At 40.9% G+C, this 22,366-nt stretch overlaps 3 protein-coding genes across 6 annotated transcripts in view; all 3 read left to right on the top strand.

The window, feature by feature from the left end:
* The window catches only part of LOC141013584 (protocadherin alpha-C2-like), a 39,605-nt gene extending 20,127 nt beyond the window's left edge, over positions 1-19,478 (top strand). The window contains exons 1-3 of one of the 4 annotated variants that reach the window (XM_073487359.1): positions 11,356-13,819; positions 16,340-16,375; positions 17,676-19,478. In XM_073487359.1, coding sequence (XP_073343460.1) covers positions 11,411-13,819; positions 16,340-16,351 — 2,421 coding nt within the window. In that variant the 5' untranslated portion in view covers positions 11,356-11,410 and the 3' untranslated portion in view covers positions 16,352-16,375; positions 17,676-19,478. Of the gene's footprint in view, positions 1-11,355; positions 13,820-16,339; positions 16,376-17,403 lie in introns of those variants that run through there. The other 3 variants (XM_073487356.1, XM_073487357.1, XM_073487358.1) reach the window with 3 other exon arrangements.
* LOC141013494 (protocadherin beta-16-like) lies at positions 417-6,451 on the top strand. Its single transcript, XM_073487245.1, has 3 exons — positions 417-2,822; positions 4,821-6,155; positions 6,389-6,451. The coding sequence occupies exons 1-3, from the start codon at positions 417-419 to the stop codon at positions 6,449-6,451; spliced, it is 3,804 nt and encodes a 1,267-aa protein (XP_073343346.1).
* On the top strand, positions 7,212-10,945 carry LOC141013495 (protocadherin alpha-C2-like). The gene is made up of 2 exons (XM_073487246.1): positions 7,212-9,617; positions 10,940-10,945. The coding sequence occupies exons 1-2, from the start codon at positions 7,212-7,214 to the stop codon at positions 10,943-10,945; spliced, it is 2,412 nt and encodes an 803-aa protein (XP_073343347.1).
* Positions 19,479-22,366: the final 2,888 nt, after the last annotated feature.

A 22,366-nucleotide genomic window follows, 5' to 3' on the forward strand; every position in this document is an offset into this window, starting at 1 on the left:
TTCAATCCAAAAAAAGAAATCTTGGTGCAGAATCCAGTTCAAATTATAACAGTTTAAACATCACTTTCATTCATTTCAAATCAATTCGACGTTGTTATAACCTCCATGCAAATATAATCATGCATAAACGCTTTTTTCTGCATTTTAGCGTCGCTGTTCCCCAGTAAAACATCCTTATTGGTGACTTTATAGGCGCCATGACAGTGTCTCATCTGGAGACAGACCGGACAGCAACAAAAGCAGGGTGGACAGCTCCCGGTGCTTAACAGGCTCTAATGGATTTATTTCGCGTGTATTTGTCTTAATCCAGCATCCTTTTATGATCAACGTCATCACAGTATATTACCTTTGCCTTTTTTCTCTGCTTCATCTGAACTGACTCACTGAAAAGGGAACATTTTATTAGCGGCGTAACAATGCACATGCCTAACACTGGGGATTCTTGGAGGAGGTATGTGTCTGCGCTTTTGTTTATCGGTGCGTTTGTGAACACGGTTATTGCCGTTACCCATTATTCTGTACCCGAAGAATTAGAGGAAGGGTCGGTTGTGGCCAATTTGGCTTCTGATTTAGATTTAGACGTGAAGACTCTGAGTAAGCGGCAGATGCGGTTAGACATTATATCCAGCAAAAGATACCTGGATGTGAACAAAGACACAGGGGAGCTTTACATCGTTGAGAGGATCGACAGAGAGTACCTCTGTGCAGTGAAGACAACGACATGTTTCCTGAAAATGGAGGCCATTGTGGAGAACCCGCAAAGAATATTTTATATCGAAATTGAAATAACGGATATCAATGATAACCCTCCTCACTTTCGACGAGACACCATAAACTTGGACATTATGGAATCAACCCCAGCTGGTGAGAGATTCTCTGTTAATAACGCTGTGGATCCAGATCTAGGATCAAACTCCGTTAAAACATACCTTCTGAGCGAAAATGAGCACTTTGACATAGAAATTCAAACCGGAAGAGACGGATCCAAATTTGCTGATTTAATATTAAAGAAGGGTTTGGACCGAGAAAAGCAAGCAGTGCACAGTTTAATACTGACTGCTGTGGACGGCGGAGTCCCCACTCGCACTGGAACGGCCAGTATCATTGTTCGTGTGCTAGATACTAATGACAACGCCCCAACCTTCGTCAAAGATAATTATGACGTTAATATTATGGAAAATTCTCCTGTTGGAAGTCTTGTTCTGAAGCTGAATGCTACAGATTTAGACGAGGGGACAAATGCACAGATCGAATATACATATAGTCTGTACACATCCGAAAAAACACAAGGGACATTTAACCTGAATCCATCCACAGGCGAAATAACAGTGAAGGGAATGCTAAATTATGAAGATATTCGGAATTATGAAATGGAAATTATAGCGACGGATAAAGCAGTCAATAGTTTATCAGGGCAGTGCAAAGTAAAGATTTCTGTAGCAGATATGAATGATAATCATCCAGAAATATCAATCAAATCATTTCAGAGTCCGATCAAAGAAAATGAGCCAATAGACACAGTGATAGCTGTAGTTAGTGTCAGTGATAAAGACTCAGGAGACAATGGAGTGGTGGATCTTCATATTCCAGATAATATGCCTTTCAAACTGAGGGAGTCCTCTGATAACTATTATGAATTAGTGGTGTCAGAGCCGCTAGACCGTGAGAAGGTTCCAGAGTATGACGTCACTTTCACCGTCACAGACAGAGGCTCTCCTCCTTTATCTGACAATGAAACTATGACGTTAGAGCTGCTGGATGTTAATGACAATGTTCCACAGTTCCCTCAGTCATTTTATACTATACGTGTCATGGAGAATAACGCACCGGGGGCCCTGCTCAGCTCACTCACTGCGTTTGACCCTGACCTCCATGAAAACCAGTATCTAGTTTATTTCATCCTAGAGAAGGAGATTGTCAACACCTCCATGTCCATGCTGTTCTCCATCAATCCAGAGAACGGGAATCTTTACGCACTGAAAACTTTTGACTATGAGATCGAGAAGGAGTTTCTTTTCCACATCGAGGCCAGAGACTCTGGCTCTCCTCCTCTCAGCAGTAATGTCACCGTCCACATCATTATTGTGGACCAGAACGACAACGCTCCGGTCATCGTGTCTCCGTGGCGCGCACACGGCTCTGTGGTGGAGGAAAAGATCCCCAGATCCACCGATAAAGGCTCTCTGGTGTCCAAGGTGATAGCCTTAGACACCGACTCGGTGCACAACTCTCGGATTACCTACCAGTTTCTACAGGTGACTGACGCCACCTTGTTCAGTCTGGACCAATACAACGGAGAGATCCGGACTATGAGGATGTTCAGTTACAGAGATCCGCGCCACCAGAGACTGGTTGTTATTGCCAAGGACAACGGGGAGCCTGCTCTCTCAGCGACAGTCACCATCAAGCTGTCCACAGTGGAGACTGCCGTTAAGGCCTACTCTGACATGACTGAGGTGCCTCTAGAATACGACATCTTCTCGGACCTCAACCTGTATTTGGTCATCGGTCTGGGCTCGGTGTCTTTTCTCCTGCTCATCACCATATTGGTCACCATCGTGCTCAAGTGTCAGACACCCAAGCCCAGCAAAGCGGCTCCTCCCTGCAGGAACAGTTTGCTCAGTGAGAGGAACTCCACCATCGCAGACTCCACTCTGGTCTCCAACGATGCCTACTGGTACAGTCTGTTTCTAGCAGAGACCAGGAAAGGGAAGATGGTGGTCAGACAGCCTGTGCCAAAGGGCTCCAGATACATCGTGTCCAGTATACCGAGAGGCACAGGGCTGACAGACACTAGTGACTCAGCTGCTTCTACTCTGCAGGTATGGGAAAAACACCTATTCAGCATATGTTACACACAGATGTACATCCTGAATATTCATCAAGTCCATGCTTAAGTAACGATAGTATGGCCTTGACATGTCAGCGGGGTTGAAAGTCTCCTCTCTTCACTTTTTACGCATTCATAGTTATTAACTAAAAAGGAACCATCCATCACCAGCAAAAGTGTCATCGTGCACATTAACACCGTGGTAGACAAGTCGTCTTACAGTCATTGGCAACTAGTTTACAGTAAAACTAATTAACTAAGTACATTTACTTAAGTACAATTTGAAGGCCCTAACACACACTAGTAACTGAGCCGCTTCCACCCCACAAGTATTGGAAAATCTTTTTTAAACATGTGTTATACAGATATGCACTTAATGAACCTGACATAATTGAATTCAATGGATATTCGACCTTCTACTCAACGGGTATAAATAAATGTAAGGTTCACACTACTCCATTAACTCTTTTAAATTCTGATCACCAGTGTGTTAATCCGGGCTTTAAGCATGCTGTTACTTCATCATTTTGTTCAGCATGCCTGTGTACAGACTAATTTAATGGCACAAACTATATTTCGTACATAATTTTATTTGTCACTTTAATTGGAAATCAAATAATAATTTACAAATATGAGCATTTCAGCATAAAATATTCGATTACAGCTGGTGGCAGCCACATAGGACACAAAGCGTCGCTCTTTACCACCAAGAAATACGTCTTTGTGACGCAACCGTGGCCAGACAGTGGTTGAAAGAACAGATCAGCCATTTCTGGACAGCTCCCTTTTCAAGACACCCGGGGTTGTAATATTATCACTCGTTTGAGGATTTCCATACGGTAGCGCTGCTTTGGAACTGATATATAGCATCTGGGAACTGGTAGAGCTTTATATTTCCGACAACCACGAACAAATGATCATGGATTTTAAATCCCGCTACCGGTTTTGTAGAAGGTATGTCTCGCTGTTTCTGTTGTTTTGTGTAGCCTTCTCTACTACATCTGCTGTTACACACTACTCAATTCCCGAAGAGATGGAGCAGGGATCTGTGGTTGCTAACCTGGCATCGGATTTGGGTCTGGATGCAAAAACCCTGAGCCGCCGTAAGATAAGACTGGATGTCATCACTAATAAGAGGTACCTTGAGATTAACAAAGAAACGGGGGAGCTGCTCGTTGCTGAGAAGATTGACCGGGAATATATATGCAACAACAAGAATCCATCGTGTTTTCTTAAAATGGATGTCACAATTGAAAACCCGATTCGGCTATTCAACATTGAAGTTGAGATAATGGACATTAATGACAATGCGCCAAAATTCCACAGGGATACAATGCATTTAGACATATCCGAATCAACCTCCCCAGGGGAGCGTTTTTCACTAACAAATGCAGTAGATCCAGATGTGGGGTCGAACTCGGTAAAAACATATCATCTTAGTGAAAGTGAACATTTCTCCATTGAAATTCAGACCGGGAGAGACGGGTCAAAGTTTGCAGATTTAATTCTGAAAAAAGCTTTAGATAGAGAGAAGCAGGCTGTTCATAATCTGATACTGACTGCAGTAGACGGTGGCGTCCCCACGCGCACAGGTACAGCCAGTATAATTGTTCGCGTGCTTGATGTGAACGACAACGCCCCTTCATTTGACAAAGACAAATACGTTATAGAAGTGATGGAAAACTCTCCGATTGGCAGTCTAGTGATCAAACTGAATGCTACTGATTTAGATGAAGGGTCTAACTCTGATATTGTTTATTCATACAGTTTGTATACATCAGAGAGAACGCAGCAGATGTTTAACTTGAACCCAGAAAATGGTGAAATCAGAGTGAAAGAGATGATAAATTATGAAGATTTTAAGATTTATGAAATGGAAGTTATTGCCAGCGACAAGGGGCCTAACTCCTTATCTGGACAGTGTAGACTGACAATACAGGTGACAGATATGAATGATAATCATCCAGAAATATCCATCAAATCATTTCAGAGTCCGATCAAAGAAAATGTGCCAACAGACACAGTGATAGCTGTAGTTAGTGTCAGTGATAAAGACTCAGGAGACAATGGAGTGGTGGATCTTCGTATTCCAGATAATATGCCTTTCAAACTGAGGGAGTCCTCTGATAACTATTATGAATTAGTGGTGTCAGAGCCGCTAGACCGTGAGAAGGTTCCAGAGTATGACGTCACTTTCACCGTCACAGACAGAGGTTCTCCTCCTTTATCTGACAATGAAACTATGACGTTAGAGCTGCTGGATGTTAATGACAATGTTCCACAGTTCCCTCAGTCATTTTATACTATACGTGTCATGGAGAATAACGCACCTGGGGCCCTGCTCAGCTCACTCACTGCGTTTGACCCTGACCTCCATGAAAACCAGTATCTAGTTTATTTCATCCTAGAGAAGGAGATTGTCAACACCTCCATGTCCATGCTGTTCTCCATCAATCCAGAGAACGGGAATCTTTACGCACTGAAAACTTTTGACTATGAGATCGAGAAGGAGTTTCTTTTCCACATCGAGGCCAGAGACTCTGGCTCTCCTCCTCTCAGCAGTAACGTCACCGTCCACATCATTATTGTGGACCAGAACGACAACGCTCCGGTCATTGTGTCTCCGTGGCGCGCACACGGCTCTGTGGTGGAGGAAAAGATCCCCAGATCCACCGATAAAGGCTCTCTGGTTGCAAAGGTGATAGCCTTAGACACCGACTCGGTGCACAACTCTCGGATTACCTACCAGTTTCTACAGGTGACTGACGCCACTTTGTTCAGTCTGGACCAATACAACGGAGAGATCCGGACTATGAGGATGTTCAGTTACAGAGATCCACGCCACCAGAGACTGGTTGTTATTGCCAAGGACAACGGGGAGCCTGCTCTCTCTGCTACAGTCACCATCAAGCTGTCCACAGTGGAGACTGCCGTTAAGGCCTACTCTGACCTGACTGAGGTGCCTCTAGAATACGACATCTTCTCAGACCTCAACCTGTATTTGGTCATCGGTCTGGGCTCGGTGTCTTTTCTCCTGCTCATCACCATATTGGTCACCATCGTGCTCAAGTGTCAGACACCCAAGCCCAGCAAAGCGGCTCCTCCCTGCAGGAACAGTTTGCTCAGTGAGAGGAACTCCACCATCGCAGACTCCACTCTGGTCTCCAACGATGCCTACTGGTACAGTCTGTTTCTAGCAGAGACCAGGAAAGGGAAGATGGTGGTCAGACAGCCTGTGCCAAAGGGCTCCAGATACATCGTGTCCAGTATACCGAGAGGCACAGGGCTGACAGACACTAGTGACTCAGCTGCTTCTACTCTGCAGGTGAGATTATTTTGCTGCTCCAACCCCGGTGTCGTCTGTCATATCATATGCGAGCTATTCAATTTATTAATGGCTAATTTTTATATACCAATATAGGACTTCAGAATTTGCAATTGTCTTCTGAAAAGTGTCTCCTCCTTAAGGGCTGCAACTTTTGCCAAACTTTTTTAGACACACCTATGCTTGTTTCCTCTCGTTTATCGAACAAAGTTTGATTATGTCTTACTTTTAAGACACTGCAGGTATGTGAAACCTCATTTAGACATGTGATACGCACAGATATTCTCCGAGAATGACCATCAAATCCAGCAATATATAAACGTGCAAATCATAACATTTATAACAGTTATTGATTATTCAACATTGCAAAACTGTTTTCTTTTCCAGGGACTATATTAATGTATAACCATAGGTATCCAAATTGTTCATATTTACATTGATTTGTGTTTACATTGCTCTTTTGCCATATTGGATTGGTTTTACGCACACAAATCGGCGCATAAAGGTCAAACCCGCTGGCAAAGGCTGTGACATCATACGTTTGGACTGATGAAATATTGTGTAGCGTGTGTTATTTAAATTTAATGAAATAACATGACACGGAAATGCTTATAAAAACAATACAACGAAAAAAACCTTGTAGTTCTTGTCCCCACACCCCTCGAATAATCTAGACCAGAAACCAGGAAAAAAACACGAATCAAATAATTGATTACAGTTTTATTTTAACCAAAATCAAAATTTCACACCCAGTTTATCTTTTTCTAACTGAATATTAACATCCCCGATATTTTGCGATGTGCAAAGGCTCCTAAAAGACTTCTCATGTCGCTGTTCTCCACAAAAACTTTACCCACTGATGAAGTCATCGTTCTCCTGGTATTTCATTGGAGGCTGGGCAGGCAGACATATTGCACGCAAACCTCTCCTGATTCCAGTATAAAGAAACGTTTCACTTGAATACCCGCGTTGACTATCATCGTTTACTTAAGGGACTGTTTATCCTTTCTCTAACACAACATCACGTTCCAAGGATTCAATAACGGATTATTCGCAATGGCTCATCAACATCGCCATTATTCCCGGCGAGGGTACGTTTCCGTGATTCTCTTTCTTTCTGCCATAGTGAACACGGTCTCCACCGTCACCCATTATTCTATCCCCGAAGAAATGGAGGAAGGATCTGTTGTTGCCAATTTAGCATCTGATTTGGGATTAGACGTGAAGACTCTGAGTGAAAGGAAAATGCGCGTAGACGCTGCAGGCAATAAAAAGTATCTGGACATCAACAAGGACACAGGAGAGCTGTTTATTTTGGAAAGGATTGACAGAGAGCTGTGCCCTTCGAAGACAACAACATCGTGCTTTCTTAGATTAGACGCTACAATTGAAAATCCAATACGAATGTTTAACATTGAGGTGGAAATCACGGATATTAACGATAACGCTCCTCATTTTCGACGAGGAACAATGCATTTAGACATCTCTGAATCAAGCCCCGTTGGAGAGAGATTCTCATTGAATAATGCTGCAGATCCAGATGTTGGCACGAATTCTATTAAAGATTACCATCTCAGCTCAAGTGAACATTTCTCCATTGAAATTCAGACCGGAAGAGATGGTACGAAGTTTGCAGATTTAATTTTGAAAAAAACTTTAGATAGAGAGAAGCAGGCTGTTCATAATCTGATACTGACTGCAGTGGACGGTGGAGTCCCCACGCGCACAGGTACAGCCAGTATAATTGTTCGCGTGCTTGATGTGAACGACAACGCCCCTTCATTTGACAAAGACAAATACGTTATAGAAGTGATGGAAAACTCTCCGATTGGCAGTCTAGTGATCAAACTGAATGCTACTGATTTAGATGAAGGGTCTAACTCTGATATTGTTTATTCATACAGTTTGTATACATCAGAGAGAACGCAGCAGATGTTTAACTTGAACCCAGAAAATGGTGAAATCAGAGTGAAAGAGATGATAAATTATGAAGATTTTAAGATTTATGAAATGGAAGTTATTGCCAGCGACAAGGGGCCTAACTCCTTATCTGGACAGTGTAGACTGACAATACAGGTGACAGATATGAATGATAATCATCCAGAAATATCAATCAAATCATTTCAGAGTCCGATCAAAGAAAATGTGCCAACAGACACAGTGATAGCTGTAGTTAGTGTTAGTGATAAAGACTCAGGAGACAATGGAGTGGTGGATCTTCATATTCCAGATAATATGCCTTTCAAACTGAGGGAGTCCTCTGATAACTATTATGAATTAGTGGTGTCAGAGCCGCTAGACCGTGAAAAGGTTCCAGAGTATGACGTCACTTTCACCGTCACAGACAGAGGTTCTCCTCCTTTATCTGACAATGAAACTATGACGTTAGAGCTGCTGGATGTTAATGACAATGTTCCACAGTTCCCTCAGTCATTTTATACTATACGTGTCATGGAGAATAACGCACCTGGGGCTCTGCTCAGCTCACTCACTGCATTTGACCCTGACCTCCATGAAAACCAGTATCTAGTTTATTTCATCCTAGAGAAGGAGATTGTCAACACCTCCATGTCCATGCTGTTCTCCATCAATCCAGAGAACGGGAATCTTTACGCACTCAAAACTTTTGACTATGAGATCGAGAAGGAGTTTCTTTTCCACATCGAGGCCAGAGACTCTGGCTCTCCTCCTCTCAGCAGTAACGTCACCGTCCACATCATTATTGTGGACCAGAACGACAACGCTCCGGTCATTGTGTCTCCGTGGCGCGCACACGGCTCTGTGGTGGAGGAAAAGATCCCCAGATCCACCGATAAAGGCTCTCTGGTTGCAAAGGTGATAGCTTTAGACACCGACTCGGTGCACAACTCTCGAATTACCTACCAGTTTCTACAGGTGACTGACGCCACCTTGTTCAGTCTGGACCAATACAACGGAGAGATCCGGACTATGAGGATGTTCAGTTACAGAGATCCACGCCACCAGAGACTGGTTGTTATTGCCAAGGACAACGGGGAGCCTGCTCTCTCTGCTACAGTCACCATCAAGCTGTCCACAGTGGAGACTGCCGTTAAGGCCTACTCTGACATGACTGAGGTGCCTCTAGAATACGACATCTTCTCAGACCTCAACCTGTATTTGGTCATCGGTCTGGGCTCGGTGTCTTTTCTCCTGCTCATCACCATATTGGTCACCATCGTGCTCAAGTGTCAGACACCCAAGCCCAGCAAAGCGGCTCCTCCCTGCAGGAACAGTTTGCTCAGCGAGAGGAACTCCACCATCGCAGACTCCACTCTGGTTTCCAACGATGCCTACTGGTACAGTCTGTTTCTAGCAGAGACCAGGAAAGGGAAGATGGTGGTCAGACAGCCTGTGCCAAAGGGCTCCAGATACATTGTGTCCAGTATACCGAGAGGCACAGGGCTGACAGACACTAGTGACTCAGCTGCTTCTACTCTGCAGGTATGGGAAAAACATCTATTCAGCATATGTTACACACAGATGTACATCCTGAATATTCATCAAGTCCATGCTTAAGTAACGATAGTATGGACTTGTCATGTCAGCGGGTTTGAAATAGTCTCCTCCCTACACAGATGTACACCCTGAATATCCATCAGTTACACTCTTAAGTGAATATGGTAGTCATCGTGGTTCTCTTGTCATGTCAGCGGTTGAGAATTTATTCTCTCCTCTTCACTTATTTTGAGTTATTATGCATAAATAGTTACCAGCTGTCTCAAAAGGAAATAGACATCACAAGCATAAATGTAACTGTGCACATTAACCTCTTAGATAAGTCTTCTTATACTTACTGGAAGGTCATTTCCAGTGATGGAAAGTAACAAAGCACATTTACTCCAGTCCTGTACTAATGAACAATTTTGAGGTACAGTAGCTGTAATTTACTTAAGTATATCCAATTCATGCTTCTTTATACTCCTACTCCACTATGTAAGAGAGGTAAATATTGTACTTTTTACTTGACTACATTTATTTAACCACTTCATTTCAAGATACAAAACACTGATACATTGTTATAGATTAAAGGCCCCTAATACAGCCACAGGTGTGTTCAGGTTGAAGCTGTGCTGAGATTTACATGAGGTTATCATTTACTTAAAAGAACAATAAATGTGTAAATTTTCCCACAACAAAACAAGAGAGCTCCTGAAGTTCAGAAGTATTTTTTGTCATGTTGTTCGACAGGCTAATACCTTGTGTGTGCAAATTATTATCTTTAATGCATGAGATAAAAACGTGAAAACATTTATGTATCTTTCTGGACTTTGAAGTTGAAATGGGCCGTTTTGCATAGAGACTAGTTTTAGTTTTGATACTGTAATTATATTTTGCAGATAATACCTGTATACTTTTACTCATATAGAATTTTGAATGCAGGACTTTTACTTGTAACTCAGCATTTTTAAACTGTAGTATTGTTACTTTCACTTAAGTAAAGGATCTGAGTACTTCATCCAACACTGCTAGTTTCTATTTAAATCTTGAAATAGTTTTATGAACTTCAACAAGTAATTTAATAAGAAACCTACTGTTCCCCTTTCATAAATAGATTTTTTTTTATATCAGCCTGAATAATTTTGCAAACATTAGGTTTTGGCTGAAGAATTGCAAGTAGCAATTATTGATGATACATGCACGGTCACTTTTGATTTCATCATGTGTGGCATTGTTTCACTGACTTCCGTGCGTAAACTCGTAGAACAAAAAGGAAAGGTGATGCCCTGACAAATGTTCTATGTCTTTACAAACACCGTGTACAGGTGTGACAAAAACAAACAAACATGAAGTTTCTAAAGAAATGCAAATACATATCATCGATTTAAAGTGAAAAGTGTCTATCATGTTTTCAGAGTTCCACCTCCCAACCAGGGAATAAAAGTTCAGGAAACAGAGTTGAAAACGTCACCAAAAAACTTATTCCAGCACAAACTGTTATTAAAATCCACTCGCAATCTGACTAAGTTTTAAACAAAATCATTGTTTTTGTCTTAAAAAGCTGTAAAGTCTTACGCAGGACTACTTTCGTCGCTGCTCTCCATGAAAACACACCCGCTGATGAGGTCATCTTTCTCACGAGAGTTTATTGGCGGAAGCACACTCAGACATTCTGCTACATGCGCGTCACTCTTGGGCAGAGCGTGAAGGACCACTCGTCCGTTTGTTACTTCAACAAGAGGACTGTTTACCCGCGTTTCAGCACATTCCAAGGATTTAAATACGGAATCTGAACGATGGCACATCATATCAGACAGCTGTACGGGAAGGGGTACGTTTCCGTGTTTCTCTTCCTTTCTGCCATAGTGAACACGGTCTCCACCGTCACCCATTATTCCATTCCGGAAGAAATGGAGGAAGGATCTGTTGTTGCTAATTTAGCAGCTGATTTGGGACTAGATGTGAAGACGCTAAAAGAAAGAAAGATGCGCATCGATGTAGTCGCAAACAAAAAGTATCTCGATATCAACAAAGACACGGGAGAGCTGTTCATTCTGGAAAGGATTGACAGAGAGTTTTTATGCCCTTCGAAGACAACTACAACCTGCTTTCTTAAATTAGACGCTACAATCGAAAATCCAATACGAATGTTTAACATTGAGGTGGAAATCACGGATATTAATGATAACGCTCCTCGTTTTCGACGAGGAACAATGCATTTAGACATCTCTGAATCCACTTCTGTTGGAGAGAGATTCTCATTGACTAATGCTGCAGATCCAGATGTTGGAACAAATTCTGTTAAAGATTACCATCTCAGCTCGAGTGAACATTTCGCAATCGAAATTCAGACCGGAAGAGATGGGTCGAAGTTTGCAGATTTGATTATGAAACAAGCTTTAGATAGAGAGAAGCAGGCTGTTCATAATCTGATACTGACTGCAGTGGACGGTGGAGTCCCCACGCGCACAGGTACAGCCAGTATAATTGTTCGCGTGCTTGATGTGAACGACAACGCCCCTTCATTTGACAAAGACAAATACGTTATAGAAGTGATGGAAAACTCTCCGATTGGCAGTCTAGTGATCAAACTGAATGCTACTGATTTAGATGAAGGGTCTAACTCTGATATTGTTTATTCATACAGTTTGTATACATCAGAGAGAACGCAGCAGATGTTTAACTTGAACCCAGAAAATGGTGAAATCAGAGTGAAAGAGATGATAAATTATGAAGATTTTAAGATTTATGAAATGGAAGTTATTGCTAGCGACAAGGGGCCTAACTCCTTATCTGGACAGTGTAGACTGACAATACAGGTGACAGATATGAATGATAATCATCCAGAAATATCCATCAAATCATTTCGGAGTCCGATCAAAGAAAATGAGCCAATAGACACAGTGATAGCTGTAGTTAGTGTCAGTGATAAAGACTCAGGAGACAATGGAGTGGTGGATCTTCGTATTCCAGATAATATGCCTTTCAAACTGAGGGAGTCCTCTGATAACTATTATGAATTAGTGGTGTCAGAGCCGCTAGACCGTGAGAAGGTTCCAGAGTATGACGTCACTTTCACCGTCACAGACAGAGGTTCTCCTCCTTTATCTGACAATGAAACGATGACGTTAGAGCTGCTGGATGTTAATGACAATGTTCCACAGTTCCCTCAGTCATTTTATACTATACGTGTCATGGAGAATAACGCACCTGGGGCCCTGCTCAGCTCACTCACTGCGTTTGACCCTGACCTCCATGAAAACCAGTATCTAGTTTATTTCATCCTAGAGAAGGAGATTGTCAACACCTCCATGTCCATGCTGTTCTCCATCAATCCAGAGAACGGGAATCTTTACGCACTGAAAACTTTTGACTATGAGATCGAGAAGGAGTTTCTTTTCCACATCGAGGCCAGAGACTCTGGCTCTCCTCCTCTCAGCAGTAATGTCACCGTCCACATCATTATTGTGGACCAGAACGACAACGCTCCGGTCATTGTGTCTCCGTGGCGCGCACACGGCTCTGTGGTGGAGGAAAAGATCCCCAGATCCACTGATAAAGGCTCTCTGGTTGCAAAGGTGATAGCCTTAGACACCGACTCGGTGCACAACTCTCGGATTACCTACCAGTTTCTACAGGTGACTGACGCCACCTTGTTCAGTCTGGACCAATACAACGGAGAGATCCGGACTATGAGGATGTTCAGTTACAGAGATCCGCGCCACCAGAGACTGGTTGTTATTGCCAAGGACAACGGGGAGCCTGCTCTCTCTGCTACAGTCACCATCAAGCTGTCCACAGTGGAGACTGCTGTTAAGGCCTACTCTGACATGACTGAGGTGCCTCTAGAATACGACATCTTCTCAGACCTCAACCTGTATTTGGTCATCGGTCTGGGCTCGGTGTCTTTTCTCCTGCTCATCACCATATTGGTCACCATCGTGCTCAAGTGTCAGAAACCCAAGCCCAGCAAAGCGGCTCCTCCCTGCAGGAACAGTTTGCTCAGTGAGAGGAACTCCACCATCGCAGACTCCACTCTGGTCTCCAACGATGCCTACTGGTACAGTCTGTTTCTAGCAGAGACCAGGAAAGGGAAGATGGTGGTCAGACAGCCTGTGCCAAAGGGCTCCAGATACATCGTGTCCAGTATACCGAGAGGCACAGGGCTGACAGACACTAGTGACTCAGCTGCTTCTACTCTGCAGGTATGGGAAAAACATCTATTCAGCATATGTTACACAGATGTACTCCCTGAATATTCATCAGTTCCACTCTTAAGTGACCATAGTAGTCATTGTGGTTCTCTTGTCATGTCAGCAGTTGAGAATTTGTTCTCTCCTCTTCACTTGTTTTGAGTTATTAAGCATAGATAGTTACCAGCTGTCTCAAAAGGAAATAGGCATCACAAGTATATACATAACTGTGCTGAACTGTCCTGAACTAATGAACAATTCTGAGGTAGCTGTACTTTAATATAGTGGAGTAGGAGTATAAAGAAACACAAATTGGATATACTTAAGCAGGGAGGTAAATATTGTACTTTTTACTTGACTACATGTATTTAACAACTTTAATTCAAGATACAAAACACTGATACATTGTTATAGATTAAAGGCCCCTAATACACCCACAGGTGTGTTCAGGTTGAAGCTGTGCTGAGATTTACATGAGGTTATCATGAAGATAAAGAACGATAAATGTGTAAATTGTCCCACAACAAAACTAACAAGAGAGCTCCTTAAGTTCAGAAGTATTTTTTGTCATGTTGCTCGACAGGCTAATACTTTGTGTGTGCAAATTATTATCTTTAATGCATGAGATAAAAATATGAAAACATTTATGTATCTTTCTGGACTTTGAAGACTTCATAATTTAACAATTTGAAATGGGCCGTTTTGCATAGAGACTACTTTTGATGCTGTAAGTATATTTTGCGGATAATACCTGTATACTTTTACTCATATAGAATTTTGAATGCAGGACTTTTACTTGTAACTGTGCATTTTTAAAGTGTAGTATTATTACTTTCACTTAAGTAAAGGATCTGAGTACTTCATCCAACACTGATAGTTTCTACTGAAATCTTGAAATAGTTTTATGAACTTCAACAAGTAATTTAATAAAAAACCTACCGTTCCCCTTTCATAAATATATTTTTCTTGTTATATCAGCCTGAATAATCTTACAAACATTCGGTTTTGGCTGACGAATTGAAGCAAGATGTGAGGCACACTGACATAATAAATCAAAAGTAACTGGCAGTAGCAATTATTGATGATACAGAAGTTTAGCCACGGTGTCGAAGAGAAATCTAGGGTTGTGTTGATTAGTTTATTAGGCTGGAGAAATATGCTGTTCTAGCAGCATTAAGAGCACACTTATAATTAAGGACACTATCACATAAAAAGATAAAAAAACTTCTAATTTAGATTTTCGCCACGCATGTTCCATTTTCCTGCAGGCCTGCTTGAGATCTCGGGTTTCATCGGTAAACCGGGAGTATTTTTCTTTGGTCATCTTGTCTTGGTAGAGGCAGGTGCCACAGAATCAGAGACGGAAGAGACAGAAGCGACATTCAGGGCTGACACATCTAATCCATGGGAAAGGATCAAGTCCAGAGTCTTACCACTGGAAGGAGTAGGTTCGTGAACAAGCTGAATGAAGCCAGTAATACCAAGAAGTGCCAGAAAAGTTTTACTTAGAAGTTCAGAAGGCTTATTCAAGTGGATATTGAAATCCCCAATAATTGGGATCTTATCTGAACGAGTCACAAGGGAGTATTGGGAGTAAGGCCCTGGAGGTCTGTAGATTACCACCAAGCGAAAGCCTGTTCCCTGGACAAGGCCATTGCTACTTGAGGAAGATGGTTTTAAAACCAGAGTCTTAAATTAAGTAAATCTAATATCCTGGTTGGAGGTTAAACTGAACATATATTTGTAGATTAGAGCAACACCTCCTCCCTATTTAGAGGCCCGGCCAACATGGATGTCCCTGCAGGAACAGTGTGCTCAGTGAGAGGAACTCCACCATCGCAGACCCCACTGTGGTCTCCAACGATGCCTAATCACCAAAACAGTATAAAAGTTGGGTCGGTTCCCAGTACAGAACGACATGTGATTCCTGCTATGCCTCTGATGTTTTCTGTGTTTGTGTTTTGCACCAAAGATGCTTACTCGTTTCAATTTTCGTGCGCGTGTGACATCTTAACACACTGGCTTGTTGTCAAATACAGCAACAAAGTTCCAAGTCACTCGACATGTATATATATCTCTGTATGATCTGCCTTTGCTTTTTTATTTAACAGGCAGCAACAAAATATACAATTAAGAGCCCAACTCCCAATAACAATAATCTGCTGATCTATCAATATATCTGTCTGTCTGTCTATGTGTCTATATGTATCTATCTGTGTCTCTATCTATCTATCTATCTATCTATCTATCTATCTATCTATGTTGGTAAGTATGCTGCTTGAAGAACAAAATATTATATATGTAAATGTTTTAACCCACTTTTATAGATTGGATTGTAACAAGCTGCAGTTTCTGTTATAAAGGATCACACTAACCTTGCATATTTGTGGTATTTTTCAAGATAACGTTTCATTCATAGTGCCTCGACACCACCTCTGTGATCATAGGATACATACACAAATAATCCTTCTTTTCTGCTTGCAATGACCTGACCATTGAATTGCTTGTTTTGTTCTTCTCCCCACTCTAAAGTACCCTAAATGAGGGAAGTCCACTCGGCAGCTGGAGGTATGCAGGAGTCTCACTCCCCCGCCCCGGATGCCCTTTATAATGAATGATGTTACAGAACTCAGTGTTTGAATTTTTTTTTTTTTTTGTGTTTGTTTTCTTTTCAGTGGTTCGATTTTTTTCTTTTATTATTTCGTCTTGTTTGATTTCTCTCGGAGACGGAGATTTTTTTTTAATTGCAAAGGGTCACTCAGTTGACATCACATGCAGTTTTGCCAAATCTCTTGTGTTAACCTCTTCATGATCTACATTCTGGTTACTATTACTCATATTACAGTCTCATCCTTAAAGCCCACTAAACTAATCTATGAACAGTAGTTAGCCGTACTTTTGTCAAAACTTTAGGATTATGTTTAGTTTAATGTACAGTTTGACAAAGCCTAAACGTATCACCCTAATGATTTTGATTGACTTAAGGGGAAAGAGACATGAGACCACAACAATAATAATAATAATGAATAATACACTGAGTCTGACTATCTGTGTTTAGTCCTGCAGACAATCAATTGTGGTGATCCAGATGAAGTAGTATTATAACAGTATTCCTGTCCTAGTCATTGCTTTTTCTGAACAAAGTGAGAGTGAAGCATAGTGCACATGTGCCCAGGAAGCATAGATTCCTGGGCTCGGTCAACATGCTGCTCTACCTGAATCCATTGATCACAGGTCTAAAAAGAAAACAAACTTCAACTAATAATGCTGCCATTTGCCAGCTTTGCTTTCTTCACAATCTGGCTTCTGCTGTTAACACGCAAATATTGATATTTCTTTAATTGAATCACTATGTTCTCAAAAGGATCCTGTGCATGTGAAGGTTAAATTTTGTGTTCATCCCCTGACTGACCCATCAGTAATAGATTAGGAGTGTGTCCTATTTGTGAATGTTTATGAGTGGGAATGGATTGTACTGTATCTGTATGATTGGGTTGGTTATAATTCTAGTGTTACTGACATCACACAGACACAGATTAACACTTTTGAATTTTCTGTCTGCTGTAGTGTGAATTATGACCTAATTCTTCGTGCAGGAGAGGCGCAAAGTGAAACCAGTCACCCAGTTACCTAGCAACCACTCTCCTTCACCTAATCTTGGAGCATGGTATTCATAGATAGACCCCCTGCCACCTCACCACTACATGTTCAAGGATCCCCTTCACCCACTCTGTCCCCTGCCTGAAGCCCCTGTCTGAGAGATCGGACGTCGGCTGCATGAGATATGTCAGTTTGGCCAGTCACAAGGCTGTCCATGTTTTGCTTTGTTCCCAGATTTGTCTAATTTATCTCTTTGTCTCGTTGGCAGGCATCCACCACCAGTAGCGGCAGTTCCGCCTAAGGCAACACCTTCAGCTGCATACTGGATTGACGCTGACAGGAAACCAGAGGAGAGGAGAAACTCCCTGTCCATAAACTCCCCCTCCATGTCCACCCTGCTCAGTCTGATCCTTGCTCCTCACAAGTTGCCATGCTATGACACCAAATGGACTACGGTGGCTAATCAATGACACAACCCTCCCCCTCTTTCTTTAAGCACATGAAAAGCCAATCAACACCGCCTCTCTGTCCATTCAATATGCATGGTAAGACTGCATGGCTTCAACCACACTCCAAGACCTTCATACAAAAAAATTTTCATATTCACAAAGAAGCAGACTGGATAAAAGACAACACAAATGGATTTTCAAAGAAGCCACAACAAGGACTATTAGAGTGGACATGGGAATGTTAAAATGCCTTTAAGAGACTGTTTTCCCTCTCTAAAAATGAAACACATGTTGGATATCATTTTGAACCTCTGCGCTTTGTCCTGCCCCATAACAGCATCAATGTATAATATACAAGTTATCTAAGAAGTGAAACAGCACAATTAAGTAAATGTCAGAAAAGCACTAACCTACGATTTCAACAGTATTTTATAAATGTGATGTAGCTTTTAGTAGTTTTATGTTTGTACTTGACTTTGTGCTTTATATGTGAACTAGGCCTAAGTATATAAATGAGAGTGCTAAGAGATTATGTTAACCAGTACATCAAACAGATAAAAGTGAGGCCTTTAGCTTTATTACGTATCTGCCTTTCAGTTGTTTTTGCATGGATCAATCAAAGTATTGACAGCTTTGGATATTTTATGATATTGAACAATCCATTTTCTGTAACTTTGCCTCAGTGTTTAGTATTTTTCAAAACAAGATGGAAGATTACATTTTAATTTGACCACAATGAAGTACAACAGTATGAAACTTTTGTCCAAAATCATAAGATCCTCTGAGAGGATCAACAGATCTGTAATCTCATCATTTCTCCTAGTTCCTAGGCAAGAGGGAAATGGCTGGCAGCAGTGGGACATTTCTATTGATTCATTAGATTAGTCAGCTTAAATTTATACGTGCAATCTGCTTGAATGTTATGTCCACTTGGATGGAGAATGTGAGACTAGGGGATGGAACTGAACACATGTAAACACAGTGAGTCTTTGAGAATGGATTGATTAATATCTCTTTATGAATACTGTATATACATCACAAACATAATCACGTACTTCACTTTTTTTATTTTTAATGCCAAACTGGGTGAACTCTTCTGAGGATGTGTAACAAGTTGAAAAGTCAGAAGTTAACATGGTGACTTAACGTTTACTTTATAATACTGAAATGACATAGTTGTGGTTGATTTCACCCAATTAAGGCTATGCTCATGTTTATTACTGACTATTTTATGTATCTGCATATGCAACACATAAATACAGATATGACATATACAGTATATCATATGTCTGTTACAATAAGTATGCCTTTTCTTTTCAATACCAATGCTGAACTTTTAAATGTGAACAAAAGCAGTGCCATCAGATTTATGAGCCAACTTGTGCGTGAAACAGTAAAATAATCAGACATCATGTAGTCAAACTCTTCAGCACAGCTCACATTGCATTACCTGTATAAAGTTGAAATGTTTTACAGACAAACATATACAGTAAGTGCTTTTGTACGGTGGTACTTTAATGGTGCAGTATGTAATAACCTGTGTAATGTGAGCTTACTGTATGCTATGGTCTGGTGTGTATGATCTATTAAATACAAAAAAACAAACTGAACAGCAAACCTAATGATGGACTTCTGAATCTCTTGAGTTTTTCATCAAATGGTATAAGATTCCTTTGGGACAGCAGCATTTTTGTAAAATTAGTTTTAATTTTACAAAGGTTTACAAAGCAAAGTCAAATTAAGTTTGTGTTGTGACAATGTTAATAAGTTAAAGGCCTACTTTATTATTATGCCTGTCCCGCCTTCTTAGCAACATAACTAATGTGGTTAAGTTTCACTTCACTTGATGTGTCTAAAAAAAACCACACTGAGCTAACTTCTGAAACAAATCACAGACACTTGTGGCCTGAGAACAGAATCAGTCTACCGGTATGATTTTCCTGTCTGAGTCATTTTATGGAGTAATTTGCTTGAATGCACACATTGTAGTACAGATTATGGAAGTGACTGAGGTTTGTTGATTTTTCTGATTCAGGGGCTTTCCGGCCCTTTGAAAATCATCTGGCCCACACAGTGAGTTGAGCCAGGGACAGCTGTACTGCAAGCTTGCATTCTTAACTCATGGAGAAGACTTCATGGTGGCACAGACCGTCCACACAAAGATGTTACATATATAACTTACTTGAATGTGGACCACTCTCTAAACTGGGGTTTAGCTCAGAGTCAGGCGCAACACAGGCATGTATACTACTGTCCTAAATATAAAAGCATTAAAATATCAAAAGATCCTGGGTTTCTATACTGAAGGATGAGTTATGTTATGTGTATATAGATGCGTACTGTGGTGCTAGAAGTTGACAGAATCATTTTTGATTTAAGGTCAAAAAATGATTTACTTGCAAGGTTTTAGCAAGCAATGTTGTATGGATCTTGAATGGGTGGTAGGTATTAAAGCACTTGCTTAAAGGCTAGAACCGTTATTATTATTCCCAAATGGAGATGCTCCCCCAGGATGCTCATAACTGGGGCTTCTATTTTTATCTCATCACTGAGACAGTGTTATTATGGTGATGAAATTAGGACACCAATGAGAAAAAAAAAAAGCAAATCAAGGAAAATGTACTATGCCTGTGTGTGTGCTTCCACAAAGATCTTCCCTCTCCAGTCATGACTTCCCACTAGTGTAATTTAAGTATTGATTCAAATGAAACATTCAGTGTTTGTCAAATATAAGTTCTATAAGACATAAGGACCGTCAAGAATCCATATAATAATGTGTCGTAATAATAATGTAGAGTTTTGTATATTATACATGAATGAATTAACTGGTCTGTGCTCTCTGATTTCTTAAATGAAATGCATTACTTACCTGCTGCATCCAAAATGTTGAATTCAAAGTCTAATTATTAAAAAATACATACTAGTCAAGTTAAGAATTTTGAATAGTCAGACTTCTATACTTTTTTTTTTTTTTTTGCATCTGAGAAGTCATTGTAAGAGTAAGAATCTACATATAAGATGAACATTTTGGTTCAGCTTCCTGCCTCTGCTGTCGAAGGAGGCACACTCTTTCCCATACTTGGTATTATGGCATTGGAGTAGCATTACACTTACTGAGTGTGGTGGTAACAAGTGCACCAGAGTTTTACTTAAAACAGCACAACAATGCTTTTCTGACACACAAGATTTAGTGTGGATGGAGCATTACTAAATTAACAATGATGAAGGAAAATCCTTGTAGTCCTATCCAGTCAAACAGTGCATTCAAATTCAAATAAACCTCTATGTATTCAAATAATCATAAAGTTGTCACAGAAACTAGTTTATCATTTAAGGAACCCCCTTCCCCCTGTTAAAAATCCAGGTATTCAGTTCAAAATACTAATCCAGGAGCCGGTACTCTCTTTTCGTATCTTCACTTTTGTTAAAAGGCATTTGACTCATTAAGATCTTGACAGACTGAGCATCACTAAGGGTTGCTGATCACTGTGTAATGTTCAGGGGTTTTAGTCTGCTTTAGACCAATAAAGAGTTTTGTCTTCTAACTTGATCATCGATCTTTAAGCGAAGCATTTTAAGCAATTTAAGTACACAATATGTGTGAGTCAAAACAAGAGGAAATCTCCACAGGCAGGCATTTGAGGAAGTCCATTACAATACCTTTCTAATGTATGACAACAGTGGAGACTGGCTCCAGCTAAGTGCCCCTTCTGGGCTGTCCTCACTTGACACAGTCAGCACATCCACCACGTGTGAGAACATCACAGCCATCTCTATCCTGGAAAGGAACAAACAGTTAATAATAATTAAAATTTATATGAAAATAGCAGCCACTGTATGTCTCAACTGAAGCTTGAAAATTAACAAATGAACTGTGTTAAAGGTCACAAGTTGAATAGCTGAAGGGTATAGTTAATGAATTGAAATACATTTTATGATAATGTAACACAAACACTCATCAGTAGATCTGGTTAAGTGTTAATGCTATTTTGCAGACAATGCATGCTTGCAGGGTGTTTTTTTTTCCGAAGGTGCATCTGTCTCTGCTTTTGTGTTTGCACACATGACCTCATCTCCCCAGAGAGATGAGCTCATGGACAAGCAGGAGAGCTTGAAATTCATTAAAGAAAAAACCTTTAGGTGACCCTCAAATTTTGTGCTGGTTTAGCACTTAGGAGGTGTGTGTGTCTTTGTAATATATATATATTTTTAAAGAATAAAGGCTTTTACAGTATATGGAATCTAGTTTTGGTAGTATTTATTTTGATTGGAGCAAAGTGACATAGGAAACGTTTCCTTTCTATTCACCACTTGACCCTGACAAGAGACACTGCCTGGTGTCTGCTGCTCTGGTCCACTGGCGGAATAGCACACTGACACAATGATGCATCAATGTGGAACAAAACACTAGAACAACCACCAGCTGGCACTAGTAGGCTAACACATGTGCGCCATATATCAAGCCCCACTGTGTTCTATGTATTAGTATGTATCTGGGGTATTATTTCCT

Source organism: Pagrus major, chromosome 18 (genome assembly GCF_040436345.1).
Source record: "Pagrus major chromosome 18, Pma_NU_1.0".
NCBI lineage: Eukaryota > Metazoa > Chordata > Actinopteri > Spariformes > Sparidae > Pagrus > Pagrus major.

What these genes read in the sequence shown, in the direction of transcription:
- LOC141013495 (XM_073487246.1), top strand. Translation starts at nt 7,212, where the DNA reads ATGGCTCATCAACATCGCCATTATTCCCGGCGAGGGTACGTTTCCGTG.
- LOC141013494 (XM_073487245.1), top strand. Translation starts at nt 417, where the DNA reads ATGCACATGCCTAACACTGGGGATTCTTGGAGGAGGTATGTGTCTGCG. An exon ending in CAGCTGCTTCTACTCTGCAG is followed by an intron (nt 2,823 to 4,820) that starts GTATGGGAAAAA and finishes AAATCATTTCAG; the next exon opens with AGTCCGATCAAAGAAAATGT. An exon ending in CAGCTGCTTCTACTCTGCAG is followed by an intron (nt 6,156 to 6,388) that starts GTGAGATTATTT and finishes CTTACTTTTAAG; the next exon opens with ACACTGCAGGTATGTGAAAC.